Here is a 15,295-nt window from a genome sequence, read left to right as displayed (position 1 = left end):
GTTTAGTAAAGATGGTCATTAACAATAACTTGTTTATTTAACATTGAGCTGTTAGCTCTTTTTCAGAGGTGACGCAGCCACTCGTGATAGCTAATCGAAGTGGCTGTTTACATATATGCATTTATAGTAGCAACGTAATTTAAATGCATGTTTATAAATGTGGAGAATGAGTAATGACAGGATGCCACCTGCTGGCTGGAAAGGGAATCACGGCTATGGGCACAGTTAAAGGAACAACCAATCAGAGAAGGAGGTGTATCTGGGCCAAAGGTAACACGTGGGGTTAGCCCAGATACTCCAGGAACCTGCTCGAAGCTTCCACGAGAGGGCGTGGCCGGAGGCGGGGCCTAGCCACGCCTGGGGGGATATAAGAGGGAGCGGACCCGGGGCTCGGGGCTTGCGTGTGGGGTCCTGGGTGCTGGCTGCGTCGCTGCTCGCCGTCGTCCCTCTCCGTCGTCCGGCCACGTGGAAAATCTCCTGCGGGGTTTCCATCGCCGTCATCGTCACGCCGCCAGCCAGCGGCGTAGCTGAGTGAGGGCAATCGGACCACGCCGAGTGATCGGCTGTGTGTGTAGCCAGTAGAGGTGTCAATACCGAGAGTTGTACTCAGTGTGAGGAAGAACAAGTGTTGGCCTGTGTTGTGCCCAGTGTGAGTAATACAGAAGAAGTACCCTCTACACGACGTGTCGTGGAAGTCGCTCATTACAAATGTTAAAGACATCGCAAGGGAAGCATGAGGATTGTAAGCAGTTTTAATACGTCTTCACTTTCCAGTAAGTAAATAAAACCAGTTGAAAAATAACACTCTCTGTTCATGAAACAAGGTTGGAGCTTGCAATGAAGTCACGCGAAAGATAATTTGTACGTGGGCAGCTTTGCTCATTAAATTAATTACTCAATGATATCATCGGCAAAACAAACCTCAACTTTAATAATCACATAATACAAAACAAAACCGATATATTCCCATGCATGTATACGCCAAAAATACACGTTTGTGGAACTGATTTTAAGAGATTATCATTCAATGCAAACACTGCCCTAGTTAGGCTAATTTGTTTCAAACATTGATATTTTATGCTACACTGGTGAATGTGATTAATTGCTCACACTACTGCCGGCAGAAGGGCCTCCAGTACAAGGAGGTCGAGAGAGCCCCTCTGTAGAGCATTAGGCCTAATCCTCCATGCTGTCCAGACGTCTTGGAAGAGGTTGGAGTACCCGCACTTTACCCCACCACACGTGACCTGCCCATCAACTGTGGTGTATCCATTACTACTTCTGGCTGGACACAGGTGGGATTCAACTGTTGTACTGGGAGGTCAGACTAAACAGTAACCTGTGGACTGCAAAAGCAGTGTGCTCACCATTATACCATGGCAAATATCCACACCAATGGTAAAAAAAAAATTGCCCAAAATGCAGTTTCCCTCCAACATCATCAATATATTGTGAAGCTCAGCCCTGAACAGCTCCAGCTGAAATTCAGCCCTGATTTTAGGATGCGTCAAACGGTACCTGGTAAATTAAGAAACAATTGTTTAAGTCATAATTGGCCGTGATGTTCCCATCCTACCACCTTCAGATGTTAGTTGTGATTTACGCCCATTTCAAACTTGCGCTTTCACCGTCACTTTGCACGCTGACCCCTTGGTTGCGGCTCTACGACCTGCCATTAACCTGCTAATATCTCTTGATGACGGACGCTTGTGTTGCGCCCGAAACGTCGTGATTTAATTTATTTTATTTTATACCTACGTGACTTTACCGACAAAACCAAGGAGTATGGATCCCTGCAGTCACGAAAACTTCAAATCTAGATTAATTTCTCTTGATTTAAAGCTTTCGTGACTCCCGGAATCCATACTCTTTGGTCCTTTCGGTAAAGTCACGTAGGTAGAAAAAATCATAGATCACGACGTTTCGATCCCCACACATCGAAACCTGAAGATGACGATTGCTTGTGCGGCGATCGAAATGTCGTGATCTATTATTTTTTCTACCTACGTGACTTTACCGAAAGAACCAAAGAGTATAGCTAACCTCTCTTTAACATGCTAATTTTCAAATAATATATATTTTTATTTTTTATATTTATATTATTTTATTGTTTCCCTTCTACGTGACTTTACTGAAAGAACCAAGAATATGAATCCCTGCAGTCACGAAAGCTTTAAATCAAAAAATGCAAATTTTCACCTGGCAGCCTTTTGATTGGTGGAAAACGAACCACCGCCGGGCTCGCTGCTGAACACTTACATTTTCATTGGCTGCTGACATTTGGGCTACGCCCATTTCAAACCCTTCTAAACAGTTTCCTTTGGAAGCTAACCCCCCTTTTCCTGAAGACGACCGCTTGCGTTGCGATCGAAACGTCAGTTTTCTGTTATTTTTTTTTATTATTTTCTTTGAACCTATCTACGTGACTTTACCGAAAGACCCAAGAATATAATTGTTTTTACTGTCGGGCAGGAGTTATCAAACCGTGGAAAACCCCTTTCATTGGGCCACACAGTCTGTGGCATGGGTGCCGTGCAGACGAATGGTTAGAATGGGCGGGAAATGTCAGCGCCACACAAAAAACACTCTCATACATAATGCGAAAACAATTCCCTACGGACACAAAACACGCTAATGGACAATTTCCCCTTTATTAAGGAGAGACACTGTTTGTCCACACCGGTCCAGAGTATGCTTGTAAAGAATCAATGCTGCTGAAATGATGCACTAACAGAAGGCCGTGGGGCTAATGGGATGTGGAAAAAATATACTTTTGTAGTGCCATAGATGGAACGATACCTCGTACCGTCAGGGGAGGGGCTGCAGCGCCAGCCCAAGAGGGGAGGGGCTGCTGGGGGCTGCTGGGGGCTGCTGGGGGCTGCTGGGGGCTGCTGGGGGCTGCTGGGGGCTGCTGGGGGCTGCTGAGGGCTGCTTGGGGCTGCTGTGGGCTGCTGGGGGCTGCTGGGGGCTGCTGGGGGCTGCTGGGGGCTGCTGGGGGCTGCTGGGGGCTGCTGGGGGCTGCTGGGGGCTGCTGGGGGCTGCTGGGGGCTGCTGGGGGCTGCTGGGGGCTGCTGGGGGCTGCTGGGGGCTGCTGGGGGCTGCTGGGGGCTGCTGGGGGCTGCTGGGGGCTGCTGGGGGCTGCTGGGGGCTGCTGGGGGCTGCTGGGGGCTGCTGGGGGCTGCTGGGGGCTGCTGGGGGCTGCTGGGGGCTGCTGGGGGCTGCTGGGGGCTGCTGGGGGCTGCTGGGGGCTGCTGGGGGCTGCTGGGGGCTGCTGGGGGCTGCTGGGGGCTGCTGGGGGCTGCTGGGGGCTGCTGGGGGCTGCTGGGGGCTGCTGGGGGCTGCTGGGGGCTGCTGGGGGCTGCTGGGGGCTGCTGGGGGCTGCTGGGGGCTGCTGGGGGCTGCTGGGGGCTGCTGGGGGCTGCTGGGGGCTGCTGGGGGCTGCTGGGGGCTGCTGGGGGCTGCTGGGGGCTGCTGGGGGCTGCTGGGGGCTGCTGGGGGCTGCTGGGGGCTGCTGGGGGCTGCTGGGGGCTGCTGGGGGCTGCTGGGGGCTGCTGGGGGCTGCTGGGGGCTGCTGGGGGCTGCTGGGGGCTGCTGGGGGCTGCTGGGGGCTGCTGGGGGCTGCTGGGGGCTGCTGGGGGCTGCTGGGGGCTGCTGGGGGCTGCTGGGGGCTGCTGGGGGCTGCTGGGGGCTGCTGGGGGCTGCTGGGGGCTGCTGGGGGCTGCTGGGGGCTGCTGGGGGCTGCTGGGGGCTGCTGGGGGCTGCTGGGGGCTGCTGGGGGCTGCTGGGGGCTGCTGGGGGCTGCTGGGGGCTGCTGGGGGCTGCTGGGGGCTGCTGGGGGCTGCTGGGGGCTGCTGGGGGCTGCTGGGGGCTGCTGGGGGCTGCTGGGGGCTGCTGGGGGCTGCTGGGGGCTGCTGGGGGCTGCTGGGGGCTGCTGGGGGCTGCTGGGGGCTGCTGGGGGCTGCTGGGGGCTGCTGGGGGCTGCTGGGGGCTGCTGGGGGCTGCTGGGGGCTGCTGGGGGCTGCTGGGGGCTGCTGGGGGCTGCTGGGGGCTGCTGGGGGCTGCTGGGGGCTGCTGGGGGCTGCTGGGGGCTGCTGGGGGCTGCTGGGGGCTGCTGGGGGCTGCTGGGGGCTGCTGGGGGCTGCTGGGGGCTGCTGGGGGCTGCTGGGGGCTGCTGGGGGCTGCTGGGGGCTGCTGGGGGCTGCTGGGGGCTGCTGGGGGCTGCTGGGGGCTGCTGGGGGCTGCTGGGGGCTGCTGGGGGCTGCTGGGGGCTGCTGGGGGCTGCTGGGGGCTGCTGGGGGCTGCTGGGGGCTGCTGGGGGCTGCTGGGGGCTGCTGGGGGCTGCTGGGGGCTGCTGGGGGCTGCTGGGGGCTGCTGGGGGCTGCTGGGGGCTGCTGGGGGCTGCTGGGGGCTGCTGGGGGCTGCTGGGGGCTGCTGGGGGCTGCTGGGGGCTGCTGGGGGCTGCTGGGGGCTGCTGGGGGCTGCTGGGGGCTGCTGGGGGCTGCTGGGGGCTGCTGGGGGCTGCTGGGGGCTGCTGGGGGCTGCTGGGGGCTGCTGGGGGCTGCTGGGGGCTGCTGGGGGCTGCTGGGGGCTGCTGGGGGCTGCTGGGGGCTGCTGGGGGCTGCTGGGGGCTGCTGGGGGCTGCTGGGGGCTGCTGGGGGCTGCTGGGGGCTGCTGGGGGCTGCTGGGGGCTGCTGGGGGCTGCTGGGGGCTGCTGGGGGCTGCTGGGGGCTGCTGGGGGCTGCTGGGGGCTGCTGGGGGCTGCTGGGGGCTGCTGGGGGCTGCTGGGGGCTGCTGGGGGCTGCTGGGGGCTGCTGGGGGCTGCTGGGGGCTGCTGGGGGCTGCTGGGGGCTGCTGGGGGCTGCTGGGGGCTGCTGGGGGCTGCTGGGGGCTGCTGGGGGCTGCTGGGGGCTGCTGGGGGCTGCTGGGGGCTGCTGGGGGCTGCTGGGGGCTGCTGGGGGCTGCTGGGGGCTGCTGGGGGCTGCTGGGGGCTGCTGGGGGCTGCTGGGGGCTGCTGGGGGCTGCTGGGGGCTGCTGGGGGCTGCTGGGGGCTCAGGATCCCCAGACAGCTAAGCCCCTCGGCGCCCCCAACGGGGGGGGGGGGGGGCTGCGGGGGTTCTGGGATCCCTCGCAGCCCCACCCCTCAATGGGCAAGGGGCATAAAAGGGGACCTCCACAGCCGATCTGGGACCAGTTGAAGACCGAAGCCAAAGACCAGCAGGTAGATAGGACCCTGTACCCCCTCGCCCCACTGTCCTTGTCAGGGCCGGGACGCTGTGCGGGCCAGTGGTGGGACTCTGGGCCAGTGGTGGGACTCTGGGCCAGCGGTGGGACTCTGGGCCAGCGGTGGGACTCTGGGCCGGTGGTGGGACTCTGGGCCGGTGGTGGGACTCTGGGCCGGTGGTGGGACTCTGGGCCAGTGGTGGGACTCTGGGCCAGTGGTGGGACTCTGGGCCAGTGGTGGGACTCTGGGCCAGCGGTGGGACTCTGGGCCGGTGGTGGGACTCTGGGCCGGTGGTGGGACTCTGGGCCGGTGGTGGGACTCTGGGCCGGTGGTGAGACCCTGGGCCAGTGGTGGGACTCTGGGCCGGTGGTGGGACTCTGGGCCGGTGGTGAGACTCTGGGCCGGTGGTGAGACTCTGGGCCAGTGGTGGGACTCTGGGCCAGTGGTGGGACTCTGGGCCAGTGGTGGGATTCTGGGCCAGTGGTGGGACTTTGGGCCAGTGGTGGGACTCTGAGCCAGCGGTGGGACTCTGGGCCGGTGGTGAGACTCTGGGCCGGTGGTGGGACTCTGGGCCGGTGGTGAGACTATGGGCCGGTGGTGAGACTCTGGGCCAGTGGTGGGACTCTGGGCCAGTGGTGAGACTCTGGGCCAGTTGTGGGACTCTGGGCCAGTGGTGAGACTCTGGGCCAGTGGTGGGACTCTGGGCCAGTGGTGGGATTCTGGGCCAGTGGTGGGACTTTGGGCCAGTGGTGGGACTCTGAGCCAGCGGTGGGACTCTGGGCCAGCGGTGGGACTCTGGGCCAGTGGTGGGACTCTGGGCCAGCGGTGGGACTCTGGGCCGGTGGTGGGACTCTGGGCCGGTGGTGGGACTCTGGGCCGGTGGTGGGACTCTGGGCCGGTGGTGAGACCCTGGGCCAGTGGTGGGACTCTGGGCCGGTGGTGGGACTCTGGGCCGGTGGTGAGACTCTGGGCCGGTGGTGAGACTCTGGGCCAGTGGTGGGACTCTGGGCCAGTGGTGGGACTCTGGGCCAGTGGTGGGATTCTGGGCCAGTGGTGGGACTTTGGGCCAGTGGTGGGACTCTGGGCCGGTGGTGGGACTCTGGGCCGGTGGTGAGACTATGGGCCGGTGGTGAGACTCTGGGCCAGTGGTGGGACTCTGGGCCAGTGGTGAGACTCTGGGCCAGTTGTGGGACTCTGGGCCAGTGGTGAGACTCTGGGCCAGTGGTGGGACTCTGGGCCAGTGGTGGGATTCTGGGCCAGTGGTGGGACTTTGGGCCAGTGGTGGGACTCTGAGCCAGCGGTGGGACTCTGGGCCAGCGGTGGGACTTTGGGCCAGTGGTGGGACTCTGAGCCAGTGGTGGGACTCTGGGCCGGTGGTGAGACTCTGGGCCGGTGGTGGGACTCTGGGCCGGTGGTGAGACTCTGGGCCGGTGGTGAGACTCTGGGCCAGTGGTGGGACTCTGGGCCAGTGGTGAGACTCTGGGCCAGTGGTGGGACTCTGGGCCAGTGGTGAGACTCTGGGCCAGTGGTGGGACTCTGGGCCAGTGGTGGGATTCTGGGCCAGTGGTGGGACTTTGGGCCAGTGGTGGGACTCTGAGCCAGCGGTGGGACTCTGGGCCAGTGGTGGGACTCTGGGCCAGCGGTGGGACTCTGGGCCAGTGGTGGGACTCTGGGCCGGTGGTGAGACTCTGGGCCGGTGGTGGGACTCTGGGACTCCCGGCCCCGTGCCCTTTTAAGGGCGTGGGGCCGAGGAAGCCAGAGTCTAGACCCGCACCTTGGCTGGGTGGGGTCAGGGTAGCCTCCCCTAGGGTAATTATAGCGGAGGACCCCAGAGCGTAGCCAGTGTCACGGCACGCTAGGAGTCGGCTGTGTCCCTAGGCTGTAACAGTGTATCAGGATGACTGTTGGAGTGCTGTATTGTAATAAAGAAGTTGCCTATACAAAGTGTCTCCGGAACCCATTAGACTTTCATTATTTATGTGGAGAGACAGATATGTGCAGGAGACCTGTTGTCTGCTCTGTGGTTCTTTCGGTAAAGTCACGTAGAAAGAAAATAAATAAAATAATAGAATACGATGTTTAGATTGCAACACAAGCAACCGTCATCAGGTAGAACTAAATTTGAGAAAGAGACAAAACACAGACACGGAGACACACAGACAGACACACAAGCAGAGAGAGACAACACAGAGACACACAGAGAGACACACAACACAGACACACAGACAGTCACACAAGTAGAGAGCGACAACACAGAGACACACAGAGAGAGACACATACAACATAGACACACAGAGACCCAATGCCTCTGTGTCGAGGCCTTAAATAGAGAGGGGGGGGGGCAGAGAGAGAGGTGGGTCTGCTGAGGCAGACCCACCATGTCAATGAAAGACCCAACAAGACTGGTACATTTTAGAGAGAGTTGGGTGGAATTCCACCCCGAAGCGACCGAAGGAGAGATGGGTTGAACGGCCCTATGAGAGCCTGGTAATTTTAGAGAGAGAAATAGGCAGTTTGAGAAAACAAAATTTGATTAATTTTTGGGAAATAATGCAATGCAAGACAGAGAGTCGGCTAACACACAGTTAACGCATAGCCTGGTTGATTATGATCTCCAAAGATTGCTAAATTTGAAGTTAAGTGTGAAATTTGACAAACAGAGACACACAGAGAGAGTGGGAAAACAAACTTACATCCTCCCCGTAGAGGTGGTTCAAACTTGATTTGAAGCTTTCGTGACTGCAGGAATTACTCTTTGGTTCATTCGGTAAAGTCAGGTAGAAAGAAAATCAATTAATTGTCTCTCTCTCTCAAATTTAGTTCTACCTGATGACGGTTGCTTGTGTTGCAATCGAAACGTCGTATTCTATTGTTTAATTTATTATCTTTCTACGTGACTTTACCGAAATAACCAAAGGGTAATTTCTGCAGTCACGAAAGCTTTAACTCAAGTTTTCACACCTGTTGTCAGCTTGACTATTTTGTCACTGATATTCACCACAAGAATGCTCATGATTTTTTAGTGATATTTTTTTATCACCAATTAATGGCAAATATGAGATAATCTATTCCAAGTGATGTAGCCATTCAATTGCTCTGTATAAAAGTACAGTATGTGAATCGTAGCACACACACACCACCTTCCAATTCATATTTGGCACAGTCCATAATTTGGTATTCGTAACCAAAGTCGTACACGGGGAGTCCTTGATTTTTCCACTTGATGTATTAGGTATCCATATATGTTGCTAATTAAACAAATGCCTCACTAAGAAAGCATTGACTAGAGGCGTGGACATGTGATAATATCTCTGTGTACGCTATTGTGGCTTTAGTAACCTGATTTTCGTTATATATTTTGTTATGCGACCAGGGATGTTGATTGGGGCTCAGAATCATAGCAGTTTGGATACAATAGTTGGTGGTGATGCTGCTGCTGCGTTGGCAGTTAAGCACAAACACAACGAACAATCAACTCAACACATTACTCAATAACACTGCCTTAAATTAAAGTATTTTTTTGCCATTAAATATTTGTTATTTTACCAGGTAAGGCCCACTGAGCCTACGTAGCTATTTTTCGGAAGCGACCTGGCCATCACAAATGACAGCTCAACGAAGTTGGCTTATCATCGTGTGGACATTTGTAGCAGCCGAATATTCTAAACGCGTGGCGTTGATTCTAAATGTGGAGAGAATAACCCGGAGGAGAAAAATCCACGCGACCACGGGGAGAGAGAGACACCGCAGACTCCAAATATACAGCAGCAGCAGGCGTCAAAGGTCGGGGTCAAACTCACGACCTCCTATATACCTCGCGAAGTAGTTAACATCTCATAGCCACCGTGATGATGTTAGGCGACTATTCGGATTATAATGACCGTTCAGTCATAACACACACACACAAAAAAACACGTTGCCATATAAAACATGTTCTCGTTTAAAACACCGTATCGGCTGTGAAGAAGGGCCATTGCCCGAAACGTCGCGTATTTTTTTTATTGTTTTGTTCCGTTAAAGTGAGTTCGCATGTCTTTCTCTCTCTCTCCCTCTCCGTGGTCGCGTGGATTTTTGTTTGTCCCTCTCTCTCTCCACATTGCGAGCCGCCAACACCAAACAACAGAGCACTTGGCCTCCCGCTATAAAACGTGGCGGCGTCATTGAGCGGGAGAGGGGATTCGTTGAATGTGTTCGCAGCAGTTTGTACGGTCTGCCGAGCGACACCTAGCGACTGTCTGAGAGCTCTTTCTCATCTCTCGAGGGACTTTTACGATTGAACCAAGGAAGCTGGGACACACAAGCATAGCACTGTAAGTCAAGGGGTGTGTGTGTGTGGTGGTGGTGAGGGGAATGTAACAACAGTGGCGTTCGATTTCCCGCTATGGAGTCAGCGGCAGCGGCGTCTCCGGGCCGCGTCTCGCACCCGCTTTCCGACGACTCTCCACTGCTGGAGGACGAGGAGGAGGAGGACGACGACGATATGAAGGAACACGGGGCCACTGGCAAGGTAAGAACAGACCAAGTACACCGCGACGCGCTGTAACAATGGTGATGATGTGGTTGGTTGCGTGCGCGGGAGAGGTCGGTGGTGACCACTGTTTTGTATCTCGTGTGTGTGTGTGTTTTCGGCGCCGCGGCGGCGGCGGCGTTGGCTGGCTCTTGCCTGGGATGGGCGCTCGTGCCCGGTAGGAGGAACTAGGCAAGGCGGGATGCCTCGCGCGGCCTACTCGGTCTTTTTTTTGTTTGGTTTTGTTTCAAGCCAATATAAAATTGTTTTTCAAAGTCGTCATCATTATCCATGATAAATCGACTGCTGGATGAATATCTTCCCATCGTTGTCGCCACACCGCCGCCCCCCCCCACCTCACGATCCTACGATGTAAATATTCAACCTCGTTGCTGCAACACGAGCTTAATTCATCGCTCCATCTCCCAGGTGGTCCGGATCGGACGCGCGTCCCATCGCACTGGGTGGCTCTCTCCCGTGTCGTCCTCAATCGCGATACGTATCTTTAAAAGTGTAGGGTTGTGTTGAAATGAGTGCGGGTCCCGTGCTTATGTAATCGCAGGACGCGGAAATTCCACGTTTATGTGGCGGGGATGATTTACAGGGAACAGCCACTGGGTTGTCCGCTTTACCGACCAAATCCACTGCTGAATGAGGGGCCCCACTCCACGCTGATGCGCGCGTGGAGATTACTTCACAAAGTAGACCTTTTCTGCTTTGTTTTAATGCTCCACACAACTTAGCTGTGTTTTGTTTTTTTAACAGCACGTTGGACATACCATCCATTACAAGGGGAGACGTGCTTGTGTGAAATAACTGAAGGATTTTGCTCTTCCCCCCCCCCACACAAAGTTAAGGGCAAAAAATAATTTCAAATACTTTTATGCGACTGGCCACAGGGAAAAATGAATTATTCAGGAAGACAGGTTTTTTTGGGGGGGCGTTGTTAGATCGTCTAAATATATAAATGCGTCGTTAAACCGGCCACCACCCGACACAGCCAGTTAGTAAGGTTTGTCACGTAAACAGAACATACCAATTCGTTACTAGTAAATCACACAGGTGTGTTGGAGAGCAAAGCCACGACATGTACAATCTTGAGTACGACGTTTCGCCAGTAATTACAACTAGCTTCATCAGCCTTAGCTGAACTTAGGTTGGCTGTGTCGTGTGGTGGCGGGTTTAACGACACATTTATGTGATCTAACCCAAAAAATAAACTGTGTTATGGATGATATTAGTCGCTATAGCCTACGTGTTAAACTATCCAGGAATACCTGATCAATTTTAGTTGACAGTGATGATGACGATGTTTGACTGAGATGTGCCTATCGGTATTCGGGTAATATAGGAACATCTGAAACCTCCACTTATCCATCGCCATCCACAGCATGGGGAGGAATCCTTCATCCAGCAATGGATTGGCAAAGAGGCTGCTGAATCTTTGGGTGCCACTCAATATATGCAATGTGGAAACGTGAAGTTTACATTTTTCCCTGGATTACGATACACCTCAATTAGTTACCTTTCTTCTAAAAGTCAACAGCTGGAAATGGCATTCTAATCTGTTAATATGTAGGGGTTTTCTTAGGGCCCCAACGTCTCTTCTCATCTGTGCCTATTCTTCTACTGAACGTGTTGATTGTAACCGTGTTTCAACGCCGTTGAGTAATCAGTACAATTTGAGAGATCATCTGTAATCTGGCAGTGCTTTAGTCTAACAAGCAAATTATTTAAACCAGGTCTGACGCTGGCACCCCGCTGTACATATTACACAACACTAAAACGTTTCACGCCCTTTATTTATCTGGGGCCGTGTAAAGTGGGATTATAATGCTTGTATCTCAATCACCTTTGATACCAGCGAAATGTGTATCTCCAATGTTCATGGCATATCAGGAGTATTGGATACCGTGATGGGTTGCTGGTGGTGTTGTGGAATAGGCCTTCATCTAGCAGCGGATCCGACAAAGGGCTGTAAAATATCGTTGTGGTATTTGGGTAAATATTACATGACGAGGTAATAACTTTACGTTTTCAACAACAAAATGGCCTTCCTTGTAAATGATTTGCCATTGTCTTTAAACGCCACTGTGCCGAGAGACGGGCCTTTCCTGGTATTGTAATTCCCAGTAGATATTGCTGGCTGTCACGTTCTCCAAACGGTTTTGCAATGAAAGCTGATTACTGTGCAAATTGTTCTGTGCTCTGCATTGTTTATAAGGTGTTACCACAGTGGTTTACATGGATTTTCAGGTGAGGCTTATATCACATGTTTCTCTGGTACAATTAAATACACTCTGGCAAAGTGTTGTCGATCCAGGCTGCGTTGTGGTGGAGTGGCTGAAATAAATTGTAAGTAATTGGTGCCATTACTGTTCCTCCTGTTGCTTGTCCATTGTTCCTCCTAAATGTCACGTTTTTAATGCTCGATGTATTCATCAACATCACGATTGCCATCAGCCATAATATATCCACTGCTGGATAAAGGTCTTGTGGTTTTTGCAGCAACAAAACCCGCTATGCTTATTCCACTATGCAATAAGGAACAGTATTCGAATATGCAATGCTTGATAGAATATTAAGTCAATCCTATATTTTTAACAATGCAAAAAAAGACTTCTGCTATGTGTGGTTATTAGATACTGTATATGTCTGGCATGCCTTTTTAGCAAAGCAAACACATACTAGGATATTCCTCTTATTGTTCACTGTTTTGTAGTCACAATGTATCGAGCCAGCCTATTGAACATGGTGTTATATGTATTGTGATCGCACAGGCAGATACATATTACATTATGGAAATAAAAGGTTAATAATGTCTGGGATTGTGATTTTATCTCCTTTTGGTGCCAAATTATTTTTCAGGACAATATTAGCTCCGTACTCTTGGTGTTGCTCGCAAGCAAGTTCTACTGGCTGCTGTTTTTCACACGGCATTGGAATTACTTGTTGCCTCCGCTCTGCTCACAAGTGTTTAAAGTGTAATACACTTTTCACAGTGCTGAGCACAAGTGAACTCGATCTCCCTAAAGTAGCACCGATGTCACAGTCTTAAAATTATTGGTCACTACACGGAAGTGAGCCCACGTCAGTGATGGGCTGTAGTTGTTCGTCTGTCTAGATGCCACTGTAGCCTGTCTTAAATTGAGCGTTGTGTCGGTTTATTTGTTTGGGGCATTACATTTAATGTCCATAATTAAATATGTTATGACAAGCCTAATTTATTCTAAAAGTTGCTTTCCCCGTTATGACCAGACGAATTGTTGCACTTGAATGCCACTACATCTAAACGTTCTTTTTAGTATGCCACTTACACGGCTTTCAGTATGACAGTCACTACTGCCATTAGGTTAACTGCAGAAATATAACCGTGTGAATGGTGGCGGTGGTTTTGAAGATGCGTCTTAACCATGCAGTGCGACACGTAATGTATTGGGGCCATAAAAAGTCCCAATACAGTATGTTAGACAGTTGACTATTGATGTGGTTAAAATCGTATGTGTCCGATGGAAACGTCGCTCTGTGTTGCACACATTAGATGGCTTAGTGTGCCTGATGCTTTCGTCCGCAAGATGGGCTGAAGTGTTTATTGTATCGTGACATACTTTGCATGGTAGCCACCTGTCAGTTTTGTGCTTGAGGGGTGGTGAGGCACTTTGGTCAGTTATTCATTTGAGCCTGGATGTTAAAAGTCCCAAAGGGCCCGGCACTGTGGCAATGTTTGTCATACCGTAGCCTCGGTACACAGTTTGCACTCTGGTGATATTGAATAGAGTTGAAACGCAACGAGAGGTGTGGTGAATTTATATATTTTTTATTAAGTCAGATGGATGCTTGCCTTGGTGTTAAGGGTTAGTACAATGCACTTGCAATCCAGAGGTCGCTGGTTCGATCTGCCAACAGTCGGAACGTTTCTTAAATCTTCCCCACCTCTGTCCACCCAGCATTATAAATGGGTATGCCACATTTAGCCGATGGGCAGGTCGCTTGTGGTGGAGTAAAGTGTGGGTAACCCAATCTCTTCCAAGACGCCTAACCAGCATGAAAGAGTAGACCCAGATACTTCGAGAGAGAGCTCCCTACTTGCTCACAGTGGGTTTGGTAAGTAACTGCTAACCTAAGTTCAAACAGGCGTTTAGAGTTCACGTGCACAAGCATTATCCATGATCGAAGGTCACGTCGCATAGCTAATAACTGCCTGCTGTGCATTTGCGGGGCTCAAAAGTAACTTGAGAGTTTGCCTCGGCTCGTATTGACACGCCACGTGCAGCCAAGATGTCTAAAATCAATACTTTGCACCTCTCACTTGAATTCGATTGAAATGTGACCTCTTGTTCAGCTTGCAAAGCATTTAACAAACAGGATGTTTTGAGGGAATTGCTTTACAATGTTATAGGAGACGCTCCTTTTAAATGAGGTAATATGCATAATTAACAATATGCGCATTCTACATTTCTGGTAATCTTAACATTGTGGACCCATTGGTGAAACTGCGTATTGCGTCTGGACGTTATATGTATCCTAACGCTGGTTAACTTTCACGATTCCTAGCATGGAATCACAATTGCTTTCTTTCCTACGCAATTGCGAATTCACAAGGGCCGTGGAATCATTGGGGCGGTTGGGGATTCAAGGCCTCCTGCTTTGCATTCAGACAGTCAAAAAAGCAAGAGAGAGAGCCTGTGGGACCTGTCCAGCCGAGTGGAATAGCCGTTGAGACGTATGGCCGATGAATATATATAAATACATTTCCATGGCGATTTTGCTTGAAAACCTACTGGCCGGTATCGACCAGAATCGCAATTTATACAAATCGTATGGAAGTTGATTTTGGGCTTAGCAAAGCTTAGCCCAAAACTTAGTGATGCTACACCGACTATCTGCCAAAGCCCTCTCGTGGGTAGCAGACCTCGACATTGGCATTTAGCTCCTGAACATATTGCCATATGCAAGAGTAGAATAGCGATGCTATATTCGCAATAGAATTGTAATCGAAACCCATTTGATTGCATGAGTGTTCCATGACAGAATCCAACTCAGAATCCCATGCAATTGATTGTAGATTTTAACATGGGAGTCGCCAATTGGTGAATTGCAATTCTTGCAAGAATAGTCCAGGCTATAAATTTAGGATACAAATATTCATTGCTGTTGGAATTGCCCAGCTATAATATGCCCCCAAACACTGCTGCCACAGAAATAAATCTTAACATGTGAAAGGTATTATATGCTTCGTGTATTGTGAGTGTTTGAGTATCCATGGTTGGCCTTTTGTTATCGTTCAGCATCTACTGTACATTTGGTTTTTCCTGAAATGTACCTTATGCAATCACCTATGATATACCTTTTGAAATGTGTGAAATATGAAACCTCTGGCATTCATCCAAAACTGCTGATCAACAAATGGGGTAGATAACTCCAGGGTATTTTATTTCTCAACATTGCATATGTTTAAAATGTGTAGTTAGGCAGTCTGCCAGTATAAATGGGTACTTGCTTAAACTAATTTTTTGTTTTGATTTAAAGCTTTCGTGACTGCTGTAATTCATATTCTTAGTTCTTTC

General features: G+C 52.2%; 1 protein-coding gene and 1 long non-coding RNA gene across 2 annotated transcripts in view; both read left to right on the top strand.

The window, feature by feature from the left end:
* LOC142930896 (uncharacterized) overlaps positions 1-15,295 on the top strand; it is a 315,254-nt gene that overhangs the window by 204,881 nt on the left and 95,078 nt on the right. The window lies entirely within an intron of this gene.
* Positions 9,371-15,295, top strand: part of SNX30 (sorting nexin family member 30) — a 27,592-nt gene continuing 21,667 nt past the window's right edge. The window contains exon 1 of the mRNA XM_032970605.2: positions 9,371-9,728. Within this exon, the coding sequence (XP_032826496.1) occupies positions 9,603-9,728 (126 nt within the window). The 5' untranslated portion in view covers positions 9,371-9,602. The remainder of the gene's footprint in view (positions 9,729-15,295) is intronic.

This window comes from Petromyzon marinus, chromosome 44, assembly GCF_048934315.1.
Source record: "Petromyzon marinus isolate PM22_M1 ecotype Great Lakes invasive population chromosome 44, UKy_Petmar_22M1.pri1.0, whole genome shotgun sequence".
In the NCBI taxonomy this organism is placed as follows: Eukaryota; Metazoa; Chordata; class Hyperoartia; order Petromyzontiformes; family Petromyzontidae; genus Petromyzon; species Petromyzon marinus.
Note: the sequence above shows the minus strand (reverse complement) of the source record. Positions and strands in the feature narration are given on the sequence as shown.